The following is a 20,796-nucleotide window of genomic DNA, read 5'->3' as shown; positions in this document are numbered from 1 at the left end:
ATTTGTTGACACTAAATTAATAGACTTAGTTGAATACATACTTGAAGTATAAATAGCTAGGAATAGAACATACGAGAACATCAAAAGCATTTATAGTTTTAGATAGTTATTTATTTACAAAATGTACCCATGTAAACACTGACACATATATACAACTATCCAGAGGTCAAATCCCATACACCCAGCATGTGGTTCTCATACCCCCGAGGGGTATGCGTATGATACCCCCTGCTGAACCCCTAGTATGAAGGGTTGTTGTTTGGTTCATTTATTGGTCAAAGTGACGGAACAATATTGAATTTCTGTATTTTTTTTTTAAAGTGGAAATAGAATGACAATATGGAGGGTTACTTTCACTGGTTTATGTATGAGTTCAAACTGCGGAACGACATCAAAGACCCCGATAAAGGGTTAATTTTAGGTCAAAACTTCCTTGTTAACATCATCGATCGGGTTCCGCGATGTTTCACTTATTTGTTGATCAATCTGACGTCACAGCTGGAAGGACATGCAGCTCCATTCGTTAATTAGCAGATGTTGACAGAAGTATTTAACTGAAGTCTTATCACTCAACAGACTCACATAGCTCGCAGAATATGTGCTAGCATATAAAGACGCTTAAATCGAAGAGAGTAAGCCTGTCGATATCTGCAGTGAAGCTGAGAAAAATGTATTACCTGTTTGTAAGAAGATAACACAGGATTTGTCTAATGCATTTCTAACGGTTTTATCATTCCTAGAAGTTTAGATATTTGTACCTAATAATATATTCATCAACGTTTATTTGGTATATTGGTAAACTTTCAGGTCCACTAAAGGGTAAGCGTATTTTTAGGATTGTGTTACCTTAAGAAATATATAAATACTCATCGTCTAATTCCCTGTCTTCTGCAAAAGAAACGCGTGCTAGCGCCATCTGTTGGCGCGAAGTCATCGCCAAATTTAAATAAAGTCAACAAAGAAAACAGGAAAGCTTACGAGTTACTACGCAAAAGATGCGAGTTTCCATAACGATTATGTTGGACATGAAGCCAGAATGATCCTCGCTTGCCGACGTGGTTAGATTTCAAAGCGAAAGTCAGAAATATTCTGGTGACAAAGTAGCCTCTATGATCACTAGTGAAGTCTTGGATAGTTTTTTTTTTTTTTTTTTTCTATTTTTTTGCCTTTCAATTCAGGCACTTTTTATTTTACTACTTGGCTTCCCTTCTTGACTCTCGAGGATTATACCATATACAGTTTTTACTGCATTCACCATCCTTTACTGTAACCGTTGTTTAGTATTCAGTCCTTTTTACTGTACATAATTTTTTTTTTTATCTTAAGACATAAATGTAACAAAAGCAATTTTACTGTAGGTAAATATCTGTACAGATTTTTTTATCTTAATAATCAACTGTAACAAAAGCAATTTTACTGTACATCTGTATATAATTTTTTTATTATCTTAATATTTAACTGTAACAACACAATTTTACTGTACATCTATATATACTTTTTTTTACTGCCTTAATATTTAACTGTAATAAAAACAATTTTACTGTAGTACATCTGTACAACTGTAACAAAAATAGCTTTACTGTATATAATTTTTTTATTATGATTCAACTGTAACAAAAACAAAAGACTACATTATGAGCGCATTTAAAATAGGATCGAATTTCTATATGAAATTTTCCCATTGATGTTCATTGTACTTAATAATGTGGACTGGTTACTCCGGAAAGCTAGATTTCATTAGGCACTGCTGATACCATTTACTTCTCTCAATATGACCCTTGTAACGATCCGTATCTGTTCCCCTCTGCAGTCTCTGTTCAACGCCATCCTCATAGGCGAACTGTGCCACGACCAGGATCCAGATATTCCAGTTTTCAAGCAGGTAAGCAAGACAGTTTATTCCGTCACAACAGAGCATTTTAAAAGTGGAAAAAAAAAGAGTATATCTTAGTTTTACCAGACCACTGAGCTGATTAACAGCTCTCCTAGGGCTGGCCCGAAGGATTAGATATTTTTACGTGACTGGGAACCAGTTGATTATCTAGCAACGGGACCTACAGCTTATTGTGGGATCCGAACCACAATGTATCGAGAAATGAATTTCTATCACCAGAAATAAATTCCTCTGGTTCCGCGTTGACCGAGCCGAGAATCGAACTTCGGGCCACTAGATTGGTAGCCGAGCGCGAAATGCAAAGTAGAGGTATGTTACTAAAAACAAATGTATTTTAATTAATTTATAGAAAGTAATTTTAGTTTGAGCGTTGCTTGCTTAGGATTATGTCCACAAGAGGAAGTATGCACGGGAGGGAGATTCACGCATCTGGTCTGTTAACATAGATGATGTTGTTGCTCGTGTTCTGAAAATCTTGAAGCCAAAATGATTGGTGAATTGAAGAAACAATACTTGCATGGAACTAAGGTGAGTCAAGTTCAGCGATATGTTAACCACCCTGTCTTGGTTCTGACTGTTTCCTCTGACTCAGACTAGCAAACAGTCACAACCAAGACAAGAGCCTCCGAGTTGCGGAAAAAAACAGAGATCTGGTTGAGTGAAAACGGAACATAAGAGAAAACGAAAGCCCACGGGAGAGTTTTAACAGGGGGGACAGAACTAGTTACAAGTTGAGCGGTAATTCAGTCAGAGTTTCAAGAGCATATATTTTTATTTGTTATCCCTACGCATTTTGAATAGCTGGAACGATAAAAAATGTATTTGTTTCAACTTTTAACGTGATGGGGGAAAGGACCGCGTCCCATCATCGAAATTAACGGACACGTAGGCAAAAGGTTCCAAATAGTCTTCAGTTTTAGAACAAATGTTTTTCGTTCGTTGCCAGACCAGAGAGTTACCGTAGGGGGGTAGTGCCGTCAGTGCACCTCAAGCGGTGCACTTTAGGCAATACTTAAGGATCTTTGCAGCGTCCCTTAGGCCCCCTAGCTGCAACCCCTTTCATTCCTTTTACTACCTTATTTCATATTCGCTTCCTTCCATCTTACTTTCCACCCTCTCCAACTGCGAAGTTTTCTTCCTGTTACACCTTTCAAGCTTTTACTGTCCATTTCCGTTTCAGCGCTGAACGACCTAACGGGTCCCAGTGCTTGGCATTTAGCCTAAATTCTATATTCATTTCAACCCAGACCAGAGAGTGCGTGACGGAGGGGCTGTACCACGCTTGTTTCCTCATCCAACGCATCTTGGACATCGAGCAGTCGGAGAGAGAAGCCAGATTTATAGTCCGACCAGGAGTCGATACAGAACTGGATGAAAGTAAGTTGACGACAGACTCCTTTGTCAAATTTGCCACTCTTACATCAATATTGTGAGGAACAAACATTAAGACAGGTAGCTGGGTACTGATAATTTATTTACAGACGAACTGGGTTTTTGTGTTTTCTTACAAACATACATTTAAAGATAATAAGGCGTACAAATAATGGAATTACATGTGTTATACATCGGCGGAAAGGCCGCGGAACGCTCTATCGGATGGAAGTAAGAACATCGCGACTTGATGATTAGATGCTATTAAAATATAGGGAAAAGCGTTGTCCTTACAATATACTACCCGGCTGCAATGGCATCATACCCTATGCTAAGGTAATTTACGAGTCATTCACTTCGGTAACAAATCACTCATGCGACCTTACACATCTTACACGATGGACTCAAGTTGTTATCGAGATGAGAAATGTGTTTGCCTTAATTTTTACATAAAACGAAATCCATTGCCCTGTATGAAGGTATCTGGCAGCCTTAGAGATGAATTTCGTTGTTTCGAAGTCAACTTTCACACTTTCCTTTACCAGTTGATTTGCTTGTGATGAATTATGAGTTACGTGTATTTTCTATTTATTTTATCTATTGTTATAGGTAACATGTTTCATTTATTATTATTCGCTATATTCTCTTCCATTGGCTTTCATCTGTATCTCTGCTCGTTTTTTTCCATTCTTTCTGTTATGTTATGTAGAAGTTTGGTAGTCCGATCTATGGCCTTTGTGGTTATTTCATGAAAAGTATTCGTATTAATAATAATAATAATAATAATAATAATAATAATAATATTCTTCATTATTTTTCTCTTTCCTGACTTGAGTTGCGTCGTAATTCCTGTGGGGTGATAAACTTCAGACATTGTCATTCATGAATATAATTATGAATATAATCAAGTTAAACTTAAAGTTCTGTCTTCTGCATTTTTCAAGTCTGTGACGAAGGCGGTTTCTTGCCCAGTCTTGAATTTAATCTCGAATGAATCGATGAAACGCCACAGTACTGCCAACCTTTCCTTTTCGACAGAGAAGCGCCGATTCAGCGGGTTAAGCGAACTCATGCAGCGGGTCGCCGAAATAGAGTTGGCACGCCTTCCCCAGGAAGTCGAGTCTTGCAGTATCATTTATCTGCCCCACGTGGGATACCTCTTGGCGTTCCCGCCTTCGCCTGAGCTCAATGAGATCCTCCCTGCTTGCGACTACAATCTACCTGGACTTGAGTTTATGTTCCGGACGGCGGACCTGATACTTTACAAGAGTTTCACCTGCTGTGGTAAGTCACAAGCATTACTGCGATTACACCCGGCCAACCTTATGACATGAATGTGGAAGGACCCTGTTTTGTTTTATACAAACGCACACACACAAGTCTCACGGACACAAGTGTATATTGTGCGGATGCGTTTTTTTTTTCTCCGAAAATGATTCCCAAATCAACAGTTGAATATTGGAAAAACCCATAAATTGGAGAACAAATACATTTGAAAAATACACACTGTATCGGACGAAAGTGTATGTGGATATTTTAAACATTTTGTTCCACAATTTGTGTGTTAGTTTTTTAAGTTTCAAAAGTTCGATACCGATTGTTGACAACAACAGTTGAAGTCATTTACTCCTTAACATAGAAACGTTAAACGAACTCCCAAACAACATAGATAGAAACCACATAGGGTATTGGTACGTAAGGAAGTTTAAGCGCCACTACTTTTCAGATATCTTTGTAGGGAGTAGCGCCTTCAGCACACCTCATGCGGCGCACTGTAGACATTACTCAATACTCAAGGTTCTTTGCAGCGTGCCTTAGGCCCCTAGCTTCAGCCCCTCTTGTTTCTTTTGCCTTACTTCCTTACATATTCTCTTTCTTCCATCTTACTTTCCACCCTTTCATAACAATTGACTCGTAATGTAACTGCTTTGAGGTTTTCCTCCTGTTACACCTTTCAGACCTTTTACTGTGAATTTCTTTTCAGCACTGAATGACTTCATAGGTCCCAGTGCTTGGCCTTTGGCCTAAAACTATATTGAATTTAATTCTCAGAGATGGATCGTGAACTTGGGGACATCCAGGTGGACATCGCCAACCACGAGACCCGAATCATGATGAGGCTGGTGGAGTCACTCACCCAACAGGCGCAGAACTTCACGTCTCTCGTGGGCAACATACTCATGCTAGATTGGTATCATATGTTGCTCGTTTTTGAATGGTTGCTCACTTTGAAGGAGATGATTCAAGCATCACATTTTAAAACTGGATAGAATTTTATTCTAATATTGTCTTAGGATTGTTACATAAAATGGTATTTGTTCAGCGCTTGGAGCCACACAAGTGTCTTGAAGCAAGACCACCACCGCGCGCGATCTCGGTGGTCTTGCTTGAAGCCGCAGGTTGGCGACCCCTCCCTGCCCTAGACTCACGAAACTAACCACCGTTCCCGCTGCAAAACCTTTGCAGTTTGCTGGCCTTCGCTACCGTGTCCCGCGAGTTCGGATGGGTGAAGCCTGAGCTGACTACCGACCCCGTCCTGGAGATGATCGAAGCACGTCACCCTCTGTACGAGCTTTGCACGGCCGCCTTCGTCGCCAACCCCGTCAGGAGCGGCCCTCCTAACCCCTGCGTCACGCTGATTACTGGCCCCAACGCAAGCGGAAAGACTGTGTACCTCAAGCAGGTAAGACCTCATGGAAAATGTACTGTGCATCACACTAGTATACCCATGACATGTTAATAGAGTGAACCAAAAGTGGATAAACAGTAGGTAACATTTATTTTGAGATTACATAGCATACAATTATATCAACTAATACAATTATACATTTTTATAAACAATTATCACATTCAAAATTTCATGTTACTGTATACAATAATAGGATTCAAAGGCACTGACAACATATATATATATATATATATATATATATATATATATATATATATGTGTGTGTGTGTGTGTGTGTGTGTGTGTGTGTGTGTTAAATAAATTCTTCTGTTGAAACAGGATACGTCTCAAGTATAAGAAGCCCTACTCTGGTTTAAGACTACGGACTGTTTTTCGGTGGACTGACTCCCACCCTTATAAAGTGCCAAAGTTTTTAATGAGCCTTTTATGCTTTATATATATATATATATATATATATATATATATATATATATATATATATTATATATAAACCATCGTTATAGTATAACTCTAACACAAACCCTATTCCACCTACTGTCCAACTACGTTTGGGTCACCCTGTATAATGATTTTTAATAGGATAAAGAGATCTCATAGCAATTGTACCCAGCATTTGATGAGAACAGTTTCCCCAACGACTGGACTGGAGTATCTGTGGCCGATACAGCCATTATTAGTGTTTATGAAAGCTGGGAAGCAAATGTGGGAACAGGTGACCTTATAAGGAATGACTGTCTTCGAATGGGGAATTCGTAAGTGGAATGAATCTGCTGCTTTTTGTGATGGCAAAGGCCCAAGAAGAAGCGGTTATCATCTGGCGAGTAAGTGCAATGAAATCTTTGACTAACTGAACATGCGTATGCGCGTGCATTCACTTACACACACTTATATACATACATACACACACACATATGTATATATATATATATAATATATATATATATATATATGAAATCACTTATTTATTTAACAGTAAGGATCGGAAGGGGATGAAAGAAAAACAAAGCAAAAATATACACATAAACTTTAAGAAAAGACAATGAAAATTAAATTAGCAAAAGAGAATATTCAACACAATTGTACAAATACAGAAAGAGGTATACATGATACAAATGCTTGAATGAAAACGTCAAAGTTACCACGAAAATTGTGGTCCCGGATGCATACTCCCGAACTGTAACCAAGTACCGTGACCTTCCCTGAGAAAAGCTCGGTGCCATATCTTAAAACTAACCATAGGATCTTCTTGAAAATAATCTCATTATGTTTGCCACACCCAAATTACTCTATATTCATGACATGTGCCTGAAGAAACCTTACCTAACCTAACCCAACATAACCTAACCCAACATAACCTAACCTAGCCTAGGACATGGCCATAAAATCAGGGCTGTTGCAATACTAGTAAACATCTCGTGAATTTGAGTCCCGGACTTAAGAAGTTCAAGTTCTTAAGCAGAAATGTGAGTTCGTCCCTAAGGTTCACTCTCTGATGAAGCTAAAAAAAAAGCCATAACGCTAATCTTTGAGACTGGTGACGGAGGCCTGGCGATCTATACGACACAGTCACTCTCACTTTAGAAACTTGAAGCCTTTACTCCGCCACAAAATTAGCTTGATGCCAGATTTAAGCTGATATACTAAATGGCACAGGGTGACAAGCCACAGTTTGTTACCATGACTAGACTGTTCTTTGAAGATGGTCGATACAAGACAGATGCCAGGCGAAGCACTGAGAGACACCATTAGTGTTTGGCCTCAGCTCTGATCAACTTCACGTAGATGGAATGGAAAGGGATATATAGAATTGAGGCCAAAGGCCAAGCACTGTGAGTCATTCAGTGCTGGAAAGGAAATTGAGAGTTGGTATAGGTCTGAAGGGTGTAAAAGGTGAAAAACCTGCCAGTTGCACTATGAAATAATTGTTAGGAGAGGGTGAATAGCAAGATGGAAGAAAGATATGAATGGAGATACAATAAAAGGAATGAAAGGGTTACAGCTAGGGGCCGAAAGGACACTGCAGAGAACCTTTAGTAATGCCTACAGTGCACCCAGTGAGGTGCACAGAAGGCACTACTCCCCTATGGGGCACGTAGATGCCATCAGGCTTGGCACTGCCCTTATTCTCAGCAAGTGTGTGATCTTACCTTAACAGAATGAAGCCCCGGTGGGGGGTTACACAACGCTGGATGAATGTTATAAAGAAAAGACAAATTATAAGAATCTTAAAAGCAGATAGCAGATTTAGTGGTGTGAATGGTTGGCTGTAAAAACTTGAACACACAAAATAACTGAATTGGAACTTTGTACAAACATTTTGTTAGATTTGGAGTATATTTTCAGTATGATATGGAAGTCCTTGCATATTAAAACTGGTGAAACTAATGTGTTGATAGTGTATTCACAAAGCTACAAGATTAAGATACTAAAGAAGTATAGCATCAGGTCTCACAGTGCAAAATACTGCACAATACTGACTCATGCAACCAGTGCAATAAAAAAAGAAACTACTACCAGAAATAGGACCTGAAGAACATGAAAGTTTATGATTCACAAACAAATAAGTCTGCCCTCACTCTTATTCCACTCAATGAAAATTTTTTTGTATCAGAATATCGACTCGTTTGTTTGTTTATATGGTGTTTTGACGTTGCATGGAACCAGTGGTTATTCAGCAACGGGACCAACGGCTTTTCGTGACTTCCGAACCACGTCGAGAGTGAACTTCTATCACCAGAAATACACATCTCTCACTCCTCAATGGAATGGCCGAGAATCGAACTCGCGACCACCGAGGTGGGACGCCAACACCATACCAACCAAGCATACTTTATTGTCTAACATAGGAACAATTTATTTTGATTTTGTATCGACCTCCTAGCACACCCCTCGTTATTCATCATCATTCAATTATGTCAAGTGAACTAATCTTGAAATTCCTTGGAAAAGGTCGGTGTTCTGGTCGTCTTGGCCCAGATCGGATGCTTTGTGCCCGCAACTCGAGCTCGCCTTAAGCCCGTGGATGCTATCATGGCGGTCACTCAAGCCACGCCCTCCGTGACCTCAACGCTGTCAGCTTTTATGGCGGACTTATCAAGGGTAAGTGTCAGGTCAGTTCTGCGGCGAATGTTTTCGTGATCCTTTTTATTTTCATCTTGCCCCGGTAGATTGACTAAATTGTGTGTTTTCCCCACCACTGAATCATTATAATTAGGCCTTGCTTCGTAGATCTGTCGAATTTAGCGACTGTGCCTGACTGTGTAAGTACATGGGTCACTCATTCCTCAATATTATGTAAATGTAACTCATTTTAAGCCAATTCAAAGCACTGAGAGAATAATCCTTTAAGTAAAATTTATGGTGTGTTTATTTTTTCTGTATCTTAAGTTAACATATGCAATACTAAGTGTTGGAGTGAATACAAAGCAAGGTAAAGTATGTTATTATAGGTCAATTTCAAAAATTACAAAACGATTTTGTTTATACTGTTAACACTTTCCATGGATTTTTACACACAACATTTCTTGAATAGTGGTTTTGTAGAGATAGGCATACATGCCTGCGAATATGTGGTCTGAAATAACTCTTCAAGAGTAATGAATTCAAATGGCCAAGTGAGTTCAACTTTCTTTCGTTTTGCTTCATCATCGATATGTTCTAACAATATATATGTATAATATTATATATATATATATATATATATATATATATATATATAATACTATATATATATATGAATATATATAGAAAGAAAAGATGGAGTTCTGCAAGGCCTTTCAACCTCTTGTCCTTTACTAAGAAAAGGACAAGAAGTCGAAAAGCCTTGCAGACCTCCTTCGTTTCTCTTTAATTCGTGGATTTTGTCTTTATAAATCACGTTTCATATTTTCAGGGGGGGGGGGGGGATTCAGCTATACATATATATTAATATGAATAATATATATATATATATATATTATATATATATATATATATATATATATATATATATATATATATATATATATATATATATATATATATATATATATATATATATATATGATATATATATATATGACTGGTAAAAGTGTTCTGTAACAACAGAATTCCATCTAATAAAAGGAGCCCATAAAAACACCAAAATGTAGAGAGAAAAGTACTATATTTCAGAGACTGCTGTCTCTCTCTTCAGGTATATGAATGAGAAAAGTTTACAGAAAAGGTGGTATTTATACCAAGAGATTCGTCCACAAGTAAGCCAATTTAGGTCACCCCCGCTGATAATCTTCCTTTAATCTTCTTAAGCGTTGGTTGAATGAACACTGCGTCGACGATGTCGATGTCCAATTCCCTTTTGAGATGTTCATTACCTGCTTCTCTTTTATTAAGGCCGATTCCATCATTTGACTCTTGTACCGGCAGTTGCTGCTATAAATTACACGTGACATATTCCAGTTTATTCTATGGTTATGTTCATTTATATGGTTGAAAATAGCCGAGTTCTGTTGTCCATACCTAACTGACCGTTTGTGTTGTATTAATCTCTGGGGAAGTGATTTACCTGTAAATCCGATGTAAGATTGGTCACAGTCCTGGCATGGGATCTCATATACCCCAGAGTCTTTGGGGAAATCCAACCCTTTTTTGCATTTACCTACCCAAATACCTTAGCCAAATCCCTGATTAACGTCCAACAAAAGACATCGCCCAAAGACTCTGGGGTATATGAGATCCCATGCCAGGACTGTGACCAATCTTACATCGGATTTACAGGTAAATCACTTCCCCAGAGATTATACACACAAACGGTCAGTTAGGTATGGACAACAGAACTCGGCTATTTTCAACCATATAAATGAACATAACCATAGAATAAACTGGAATATGTCACGTGTAATTTATAGCAGCAACTGCCGGTACAAGAGTCAAATGATGGAATCGGCCTTAATAAAAGAGAAGCAGGTAATGAACATCTCAAAAGGGAATTGGACATCGGACATCGTCGACGCAGTGTTCATTCAACCAACGCTTAAGAAGATTAAAGGAAGATTATCAGCGGGGTGACCTAAATTGGCTTACTTGTGGACGAATCTCTTGGTATAAATACCACCGTTGCTGTAAACTTTTCTCATTCATATACCTGAAGAGAGAGACAGCAGTCTCTGAAATATAGTACTTTTCTCTCTACATTTTGGTGTTTTTATGGGCTCCTTTTATTATTAGATATATATATATATATATATATATATATATATATATATATATATATATATATATATATATATATATATATATATATATATATACATGATAGTTTCGTCACTTACGCACGCAACGTTTTTTAAGATCGGATTACAATACCCTGGGAAAAACTTTGCCCCAAAGGAAATTTTTAAATGATTGGAGCATCTGCCCAGCCGATCAGATGCATTAATCATATGAAATACAAGAAATTCTTAACAGCAACTGCTCAAAGTAAAAAATATGTCGCGGTAAGAAATTCCTCGTGATTATAAAAAGGAAAAAAAACACAGTTTGCAGTGTATCAGTATAAATTCCATGATAGTCATTCAGTTCCAGTGGTCGATAGTTCTTATATATATATATATATATATATATATATATATATTTATATTATATAATATACTATATATATATATATATATATATATATATACATATATATGTATATATATATATATATATATATATATATATATATATATGTATACATATATATAGTATATATATATATATGTATATATATATATATATATATATATATATATATATATATAAAGATATATGCCACGAAGGAAAAAATAAACGAATGAGTAACTGCGAGACCTTTCGACGTTTCCACGTCCTTTACTGAGCAGAACTGACATACATGAGACAAAAGGACCAAAACAAAACAAGAAGATTCATATAACTGACATAGGGATTATAAAGAGATTAGTACCTAGAATCCGACACACCTGGAAGAGAGTAACCTTCCCAAACAAGCATAAACAATGGGTGCGATTAAAAGTTTAAGATAAACATCTCAGATACAAGGACAAGACAATTAAAGAATTATAGGTGACAGCTGTTCAGAACTTTGGTAAACAAAACCCTGTTCACAATACATATTCACAATACAGGTTAGACATACACTACAACGAAGATAACTCAAAGGCAACTAATTTTTATTTAAGTCTGTAATTATATCTTTGAGATCATTCTTAAACATGTTACAAATACAAGGGTGTCTAAATGAAAAAGGCCACGACTAACATTGAAATTACAATGAAAAAGTAAGTTGTATTAAAGCAGATTCTAAAAGATTTCGTGATAAGACATCTCTTGACTTTGCAATTACTGAACTACCAACCCAAATTTATTCGGTGTTGTTTTTCACTTAAATGAATGAATATTGCATTAGATGTTTGCCCAGTTTATACAGAATATTTATGCTGGCTTAGCCTTACTTCTAGGCCCTTGCTAGACTGTCCGAGATAAAATGAGGGACAATCCATACATGGAATTTTATATATTATGTTGTTGCTTTCTCTGGGGCTATTTTTTATTAACATTCCTTTTAGTGTGTTATTGTATGAGAAAATAAGGTTGACATTAAAAGCTTTTAACATTGATTTAATGGTTTCAAATCCGTTAAAAAAAGGCAAACTGAGAATGTTCTTAAAATTTTTTTTTTCTGCGTGTTACTTCCACTATAAAACTTTTTGTGGGCTTTATTATAACAAATATCTAATATATGTGAAGGATAGCATTAATCTTTCCCTATTTTTCTTATGTATTCAATTTCTTTATCCAAATATTGGGGACTGACAATGCGTAATGCTCGTAAAAACATAGAAGAAAAAATTTATATTTTTATGTTAAGATGGTGGCCTGAGAAGAATTGAACATAAGTTAAGTTGTTGGTCGGTTTCCTATAAATACTGAATTTACATTTTGTGTATCAAAACATCTAAGAAAGGAGGCAATTGTCTTTTTCTAATTCTAGAGTAAACTTAATCGATGGTACCAGGACAGCTAAAATATCATCAACATAACGATACCATTTTACAGGAATATGAATGATATTAGGTAAATAGCGTTTTTCAAAAAACAAAAATTCCATGTACAAGTTTGAGAGTAGTGGTGATAAAGGATTCCCCCATTGCCATGCCAAATATTTGTTGATAAAATTCACCATTGAATATAAACTTACAATCACAAATGCACAAACTCGTGAGTGAAATAATGTGACTTATTTATGGATTTATCACGTTCCTAACTTTCGTGATTCAGTTATACCTACATATATATAGATATATTATATATATATATATATATATATATATAATATATATATATACATATATATTAATATATATAATATATATATATATATATATATATATATATATATATATATATATAATTAAATAATAGTCTTCATCTTCCGCACGCAACGTTTTTAAGATTGGATTACAATACCCTGGGAATAACTTGGCCCCAAAGGAAATTTTTAAATGATTGGAGCATCTGCCTAGTCGATCAGATGCATTAATCATATGAAATACAAGAAATTCTTAACAGCAACTACTCTAATAAAAAAAATGTCGCGGGTAAGAAATTCCTCGTGATTATATAAAAGGTAAAAAAAATACAGTTTGCAGTTTATCAGAATAAATTCCATGATAGTCATTCAGTTCCAGTGGTCGAAATTTCTTATATATATATATATATATATATATATAATATATATATATATATATATATATATATATCTATATATATATATATATATATATATATTACGCATCATGGCGCTGGTCCACGTTTATGGAGATGGCATCAGCTTAACAAGGGAATAGCTAGTTAATAATACCATTGTAACAGATAGTTCTAATTAAAAAAAAAGAACTTCTTCAGAGAAAAGTGCCCGTATTTATGCAGAATATATGCATATATGAATATTTACCTACTGTCTCTCTCTCTCTCTCTCTCTCATACATAAAACACACTCGCATAATGCAGTCAATATTCTGCGCAACGTTAATTGTTTCCCTTTGCCCGTCGATTGTGAGGTTCCCATTGGCTTGAACGAATGTGATCTAAAAATCGGTTTGTGTAATCAGATGCAAAGCGAGAATGAGTTACGTTTTTTATTTCCCCACCTTTAGATAAAAGCAGACTGGCAATTGGGCACTGGGGTTAGTATGTAAATACTTGCGTGCTCTAATGAAAATGTAAAACGAAAATAATCCCACCGGTTTTCGGAAGAACTAGAACCACTTTTCAGTATAAAAAAAGGTTACATTGATTAGAATATTCAAATTAGTGATGATGGTCTCTTAGGCCAGGAGTACACTAGCCACTCTGTGGCGTAGTTGTGTGGCGGGTATATGTGGCTTCCCTTATCTTTCCTTTGTTTATATGCTATGTCGAGCATACGAGCGTCTGTGGCAAGAGATTGTGGCGAGCTGTTGGTGATCCCCGCCATAGCCTTTAAACAATGGAAACCGATGTGAAGCCACAGTCCCCAAATAATCGAATTGAAATATTTTTCTCAACTGTTACTTTATTTAACATTCAGTACCCTATTTTTATCTGAATTATATGTGATTTTTTAAACAAAAATCCACACTACAGTAAAACACATCATAATAGCGCGTTAGTAACTTATCGCCTGCATATCACAGACAGGTTGAAAACAAGTCAATGGTCATAAATGGAGAACCAATATTGGCCAATGCTGGAAAGTCGCATCAAGTACTGGCTTGAATGACCAACAACTTACTGACACCTGCATTCGACTTGTTTGTGACGTGTTACTGACGTGTGTTGATGACATGTTTTTTCTGTAGCGTTGCCACACATTCCTGGTGTACACCCGTCCTATAGTAGATTCACATCTAGGCCAGTTTCCAGCCCTGAGATTGGCTTATCAACAGCCAATCAGGAGCGTCGTCATGGACTGGCCTAGACATCAGATACACGGGTGATGTGAATCTAATATAGCAAGTAGATGTACATATCAGCAATGGTGTAGGTTTTGGTACATATTAAGACATATAACTAACAACCGCTACTCTTCCTTCCCAGATGAGCAACGTCTTGGACAAAGCCACGAGAGATTCCCTGATCATCATCGATGAGTTTGGTGCCGCCACCTACGAGAACGACGGAGCTGCCCTTCTGACGGCTTGTCTGGATTATCTGTGCCAGAGGACCGTTCCTAGGTACTCCTCGCCACCTTCTCGGGAGAAACTCAACCCTTACTCCGCACCTCCACACGTCTTTGTCTCCACGCACCTTCTGCAGGTGTATGATCATCTGCAGTACAAGGAGGCTGTGCACTGCCTGGTACGATTTGCGGTCTTATGTAGCTAAGCTTGCAAATGACTATCATGTAGATTGTCTTAAATGTTGGCAATGAACAAATGGCTTATGTGACATCTCACAGATAAACATAGGTAAAATTAATTACCCAATAAGGGGATGGGGGTAGTGCCGTCAGTGCACCTCACTCGGTGCACTGTAGGCATTACCTAAGGTTCTTTGCAGCGTGTCTCTGTCCCCTAGCTGCAACCCCTTTCGTTCCTTTTACTGTGCCTCCTTTCATATTCTCTTTCTTCCATCTTACTTTCTACCATCTCCTAACACTTGATTCATAGAGCAACTGCTTTGAGGTTTTCCTCCTGTTACACCTTTCAAACTTTTACTGTCAATTTCCGTTTCAGCTCTGAATGACATCATAATTCCCAGTGCTTGGCCTTTGGCCGAAAACTATATTCAATTTAGTAGATGAAATGATTTTTTAAATCATTAGGTCAGGCTGGTCCCATTGGGACTACATTAACTTCCTTTCTACATTTGCTTTCAGCTGCCTTCTTGATATTCAGTTCAATGTCACTAGCTTCTCTCTTCTCTTACCAATTAACTCGACATGATCCATGAGCATTAATTATTTCACACCGGTCACATTGTTCTCTCTCACCCCACAAATTAGCACTTATGTCCCCTACTTTTCCCGTCTCGCAATATCTTCTGACTGTTGCTCTGTCGTGGCGCCTTTCGATTTCTTCGTAATTTGGCAAGTCATTTTCCATTGCCAATATACACACCTGTTAGCTAGCAAAAGCTCCCCCTTAAGATCATATAAATTTTTGCACCTTTCCAGTCTTAAGCCTTATCGATGTCTTTCTTACACCTTCAGTAGTCTCAACAACATTTTCATATTTGTATGAACTAGTCAACATGCATCATTAACTTCTTCCTTTCTTTCATCTAAGGCCCCGTCCACACGGTCGAGCTTTGGTCGACGAACTTTGTCCGATGTGACGTCAGAAGCGGAGAAACAGCGGGAAAAGTCAGAACTCTACCGCAGTTTCTCCGCTTCTGTCGTCACATCGAACAAAGTTCGTTGAGCAAAGCTCGGCCGTGTGGACGGGGCCTAAGTATCATTAAACATTCCACACCCTTTGAATATTCTCCATCAGCCCAAGAATAAATCATGAAAAATAATCTCCTTTTTTAATCTTTCACTTTACTATCCACTGGTAATCTCTCATTCAACTTTCCTCATTTCCCCCCATCCACTGTAGGCATTACTTAACGTTCTTTGCAGCGTCCCTCCTGCTCCTAGCTGCATCCCATTTTATTCCTTTTACTGTACCTCTGTTCATCTCTTTCTTCCGTCATACTCTCCATCCTCTCCGAACAATTAGTTCATGTTTTCCTCCTGTTACACCTTTCAAACCTCTTCTACTCTCAGTTTCCCTTTCAGCGTCGAATGACCTCGTATGTCCCAGTGCTTGGCCTTTGGCCTAAATCTTATATTATTATCTCTTTATATTTCGTCATGGAGCGGGCCCCCCGCCCTCACTTCTTTTTTTTCTGTAACTCTCTAATTTCTCTCTTTTAAGTGCTGTTGTCCACAAGCTTACCTTCTGCTTCAAGGATGCCATCTATTAACCTCTAGTCCTCATTACATGTACTTATTTATTTGCTGACTTTATTCACTGATCTCAATAATAATTTAAACCACATTTAACTCCTCTTCTCCCAATAAAATATTATTGTTTTCACGTACGCTTTCAACAAGTAATTATTAGGAATATTCCTCCCTACATTTTCTACCAATGGACCTATGAAGTTACTAATTCATCTGTTTTGTTGTAGTATGATCTGAAAAGCTGTTTTGACCATCATTTGCTCTCGCTGGCATATACTTGGGGACATTCTTGTTTATGTTTTAAATCATGTTATTTCTAGCAATCAAACTCCTCTCTTGACACATCCTGAAGATTCTCCATTCTCGCTCCCTCCAGGTACTCCAAACCTATCAACTAGATCATGTTTCCCTTGAATAGATGGTGATGGTTACTATTATTACTACTGCTACTACTATTTCAGAAGTATGATAATTTCCTTAGTTTCGTCACACTGTGCTAAAATAATTATTCACTCTTTTTTGTAGGTTTTAGATGCTGTGGAGGAAGAAGGAAGGGTGGTTCCTTTGTATCTAGTAACAGAGGGTCGTGCCAAAACGAGTTATGCTGCTGCAGTTGCTGAGGTAGCTGGTATCCCTAAGACAGTTGTTGACAGAGCCAATCGGGTAAGTTAATCGGTTTTCTTGTCTTATGGAGTAGATATTCATTTGCAATAATATTTTTCGGTTCACTACAGGTTTTCATGAGTTGATTTATTCTAATCTAAAATGTCAGATGCTGCCATTACTAGAAAGTAGGGTTTTGAACTACACTGAATTAACCTCCTTCTCTTTCTATAAAAAAAAAATATAGGTTTTTAAATACATTAGAAAGTGCCGCCTTCCCCCTAAATGGTCCATCCTTGATGACGGAGAAGAAAGAAAACGCTGTGAAGCAGTGGTTGCTCTCCTGTTGTCACATGACCTGGAAAAGGACCCCTTAGACGAACTGCTATCTAAGATTCGTAAATTTGCACAACCTTCAACCGGATCCACAGTATCATCCGCTCCATCGACTACTGCAGGCATCAACTCTGCATCTAAAGCACCTGGCAGTGATCCTAGCTCTCTGACACTGAATGCATCAAGAAAAAATGCAGCTAGCAATACCAAAGTTCTTGAGCCTTACACAGAAGGCATGTCTCATACTCCAGAAGAAATGCCAAATACCTCTCCTGATGACAAAGATGCTGTTTTGGCAGAGCTAAGCTCGTGCATATCATTGAAACTGTGCGTGGAAACTGTCTTTTCGTCGGGAAGTTCCACCTCTTCAGCAAGGTAACAAATATTTCATAAATACAGTGACTAGTAATTTACCTATTGAAAGAGTGATCTGATATGAATTGGAGCTCTGGAGGAATTAAGATGGTATCATGAAACATCTTCAGATGATATTATCGCAATCTTATACTGTGCTAAACTGTTTGGTGGGGTTTGTGCCCAAGGTGTGGACAGTTGTATTCTTGTAGCCTACGTTAGGTTTCCTTAAAAGCCTAAAATCATAGACAAAGCAGAATCCATGGAAATTAAGGTATATAACACTTAACACATACAATACTTCAAACAAGTCTCACTCCAAAATTTCGTCAATATTGGTAAACTACATTTTCACGAGTTAGTAACTGTATCAACATGTAAGCCGTCCATAGGTAGTGTATTCATAAAATACGTATATATATATATAATATATATATATATATATATATATATATATATATATATATATATATTATATATATATATATATATATATTACTTAAGGTTCTTAGCAGCATCCCTTCGGCCCCTAGCTCCAACTCCTTTCATTCCTTTTACTGACTTCCATGCATATTCTTCCTTCCATCTTACTTTCCACCCACTTCTAACAAATGTTTCAGGGTGCAAATGCGAGGTTTTCCTCCTGTTACATCTTTATAACCTTATAGTCTCTCTCGTTTCAGCACTGAATGTCCTCATAGGTCGTGGCACTTGGCCCTCGGCCCAAATAGTATATTCTGTGTGTATGCATATGTATAAACATATATGTATATATACGTACCTGATAAAAGGAGCCCATAAAAACACCAAAATGGTAGAAAGTTATGGCTATTTTTTGGAGACACTGTCTGTCTCCCTCAATAGACAGATAATGAATGAAGTAAGAGTTACAGAGCAGTAGTATTTATACCAATGCAGGGATATTCCAGAGGTCCGCCAGTTCGTCACTTCTTTTGACTGCTTCTCCATTATCTTCTTAACTGTTGGTTAGAAGAAGACTTTATCAATCAGATCTGAATACCAGGCTCCTTTTGGGAGGTCCATTGTATTTCTTTGTTTAATCAGTGCTGATTTTATCATCCGGCTTTTGAACTGGCAATTGCTGCTATTAATCATATGTGACATATTTCAATTAATTTTGTGATTATGACTGTGTATGTGGTTAAAAATAGCTGAGCTATGTTGTCTAGGATAGGATTGATAATCGTCAAGGCAAAGGATTTTGTATACTCCTGTGTCCTTGGGGACTGGCTTGTGTTGATGTGAGCCAGAAATTTATTTCTATTACACACGTGATTGTGTGTTGATTATTTCTATCATATTCACTCAGAAGGGATAATTCAAATGAAATGCTGCTGTCAGTTGGGTCACTGCTGAGTCGGGAAGTTGGGGTAAACATGCTGGTATGCAAGGCGGTTGGTCGGCCCAGGTAAAGCATTAGGTACAGTTGTACTTAGGCTCCAACATCTTTTATGACTTGTATGGCTTAGTTGGCAGCAGTCTTGTCCTTTCAGTAGAAAGATCTGGGTTCGATCCTGATGTGAGTCAAATTTATATATATATATATTATATATATAATATATATATAAAATTATAATATTATATATTATATGATATAATATATAAATAAATATAATATATATAGATATATATATATATATATATCTATATATATATATTTATATATATATATATATAATATATATATATATATATATATTTATATTATTTATTTATATACACACACACACACACACACACATATATATATATATATATATATATATATATATATACATACAAGGTGCTTCAAAATCAGAGCCCCCTCTACAGCATAAACTAAAATTGATTTGGACAAAAACAAAAGTAATTCAGAACAGGTATTTATTTAAGTTTCTCTCTGAGTATTTAATATTTTGTGTGGCCTCCATCTGCCTGTACCACTGCCTGCATTCTTGAGGGGTATGATTTCAGCAAATCACAAAAAAAGGTGAGACTCAAACTCCATTTCCCTGAGCACTTCGGTCACCTCTCTTCGCAGGTCGTCAAGGCTTGGTATACCATCATACTTCACTGTGCGTGCTTCAGTATGATCCTTTAAAATACTACATTGTTTTCACACACATTAAGGTCAAGGGAGCTACCTGGAAATTCACTTGATGAGAAGAAATCGATACCACTACTTCAAAGCAGCTCCTGTGTCTGAAGAGCCTTGAAACATGGTGCCTTATCATGCAAAAATGTGACTTCAACAGATAACATATTTCCAGGATCTTTGAGGAAAGGAAATACTCCACCAGTAAGCTCAGTTTCCCTGAATAATTTGCCATTCATGGACTGTCCTTTTCTTTCTTTGTGATGATCCACATTAACCGTTTGGCTGTGAAATAGAGAAAAAATTCCCAAACATTCAGGAAATTTCACAACTCGGCAATAGCGCATGTCATCGCTGATATCATCCAACTTTGCAGCCCAAATGATGTCATTTTTATGATTTGGCTTCTTGACTGTGTAAATGAAGAATTCATCTAATGTGGCAATATGGAGAAAGTCAGCTTTATCCCAATCTTTAAGAAATGAACCGCAAAACCATGCATGGTCTTCTCTCTGATGCTGAGT

At 37.1% G+C, this 20,796-nt stretch overlaps 1 protein-coding gene across 1 annotated transcript in view; it reads left to right on the top strand.

Moving 5' to 3' along the window:
• The window catches only part of LOC135212777 (mutS protein homolog 5-like), a 75,578-nt gene that overhangs the window by 50,914 nt on the left and 3,868 nt on the right, over positions 1-20,796 (top strand). Inside the window, exons 14-22 of the mRNA XM_064246549.1 lie at positions 1,811-1,882; positions 3,142-3,271; positions 4,304-4,549; positions 5,318-5,456; positions 5,732-5,948; positions 8,904-9,053; positions 15,033-15,293; positions 17,410-17,547; positions 17,735-18,198. Coding sequence (XP_064102619.1) covers positions 1,811-1,882; positions 3,142-3,271; positions 4,304-4,549; positions 5,318-5,456; positions 5,732-5,948; positions 8,904-9,053; positions 15,033-15,293; positions 17,410-17,547; positions 17,735-18,198 — 1,817 coding nt within the window. The remainder of the gene's footprint in view (positions 1-1,810; positions 1,883-3,141; positions 3,272-4,303; positions 4,550-5,317; positions 5,457-5,731; positions 5,949-8,903; positions 9,054-15,032; positions 15,294-17,409; positions 17,548-17,734; positions 18,199-20,796) is intronic.

The sequence above is a fragment of the Macrobrachium nipponense genome, chromosome 41, assembly GCF_015104395.2.
Source record: "Macrobrachium nipponense isolate FS-2020 chromosome 41, ASM1510439v2, whole genome shotgun sequence".
NCBI classification, from domain to species: Eukaryota; Metazoa; Arthropoda; class Malacostraca; order Decapoda; family Palaemonidae; genus Macrobrachium; species Macrobrachium nipponense.
Note: the sequence above shows the minus strand (reverse complement) of the source record. Positions and strands in the feature narration are given on the sequence as shown.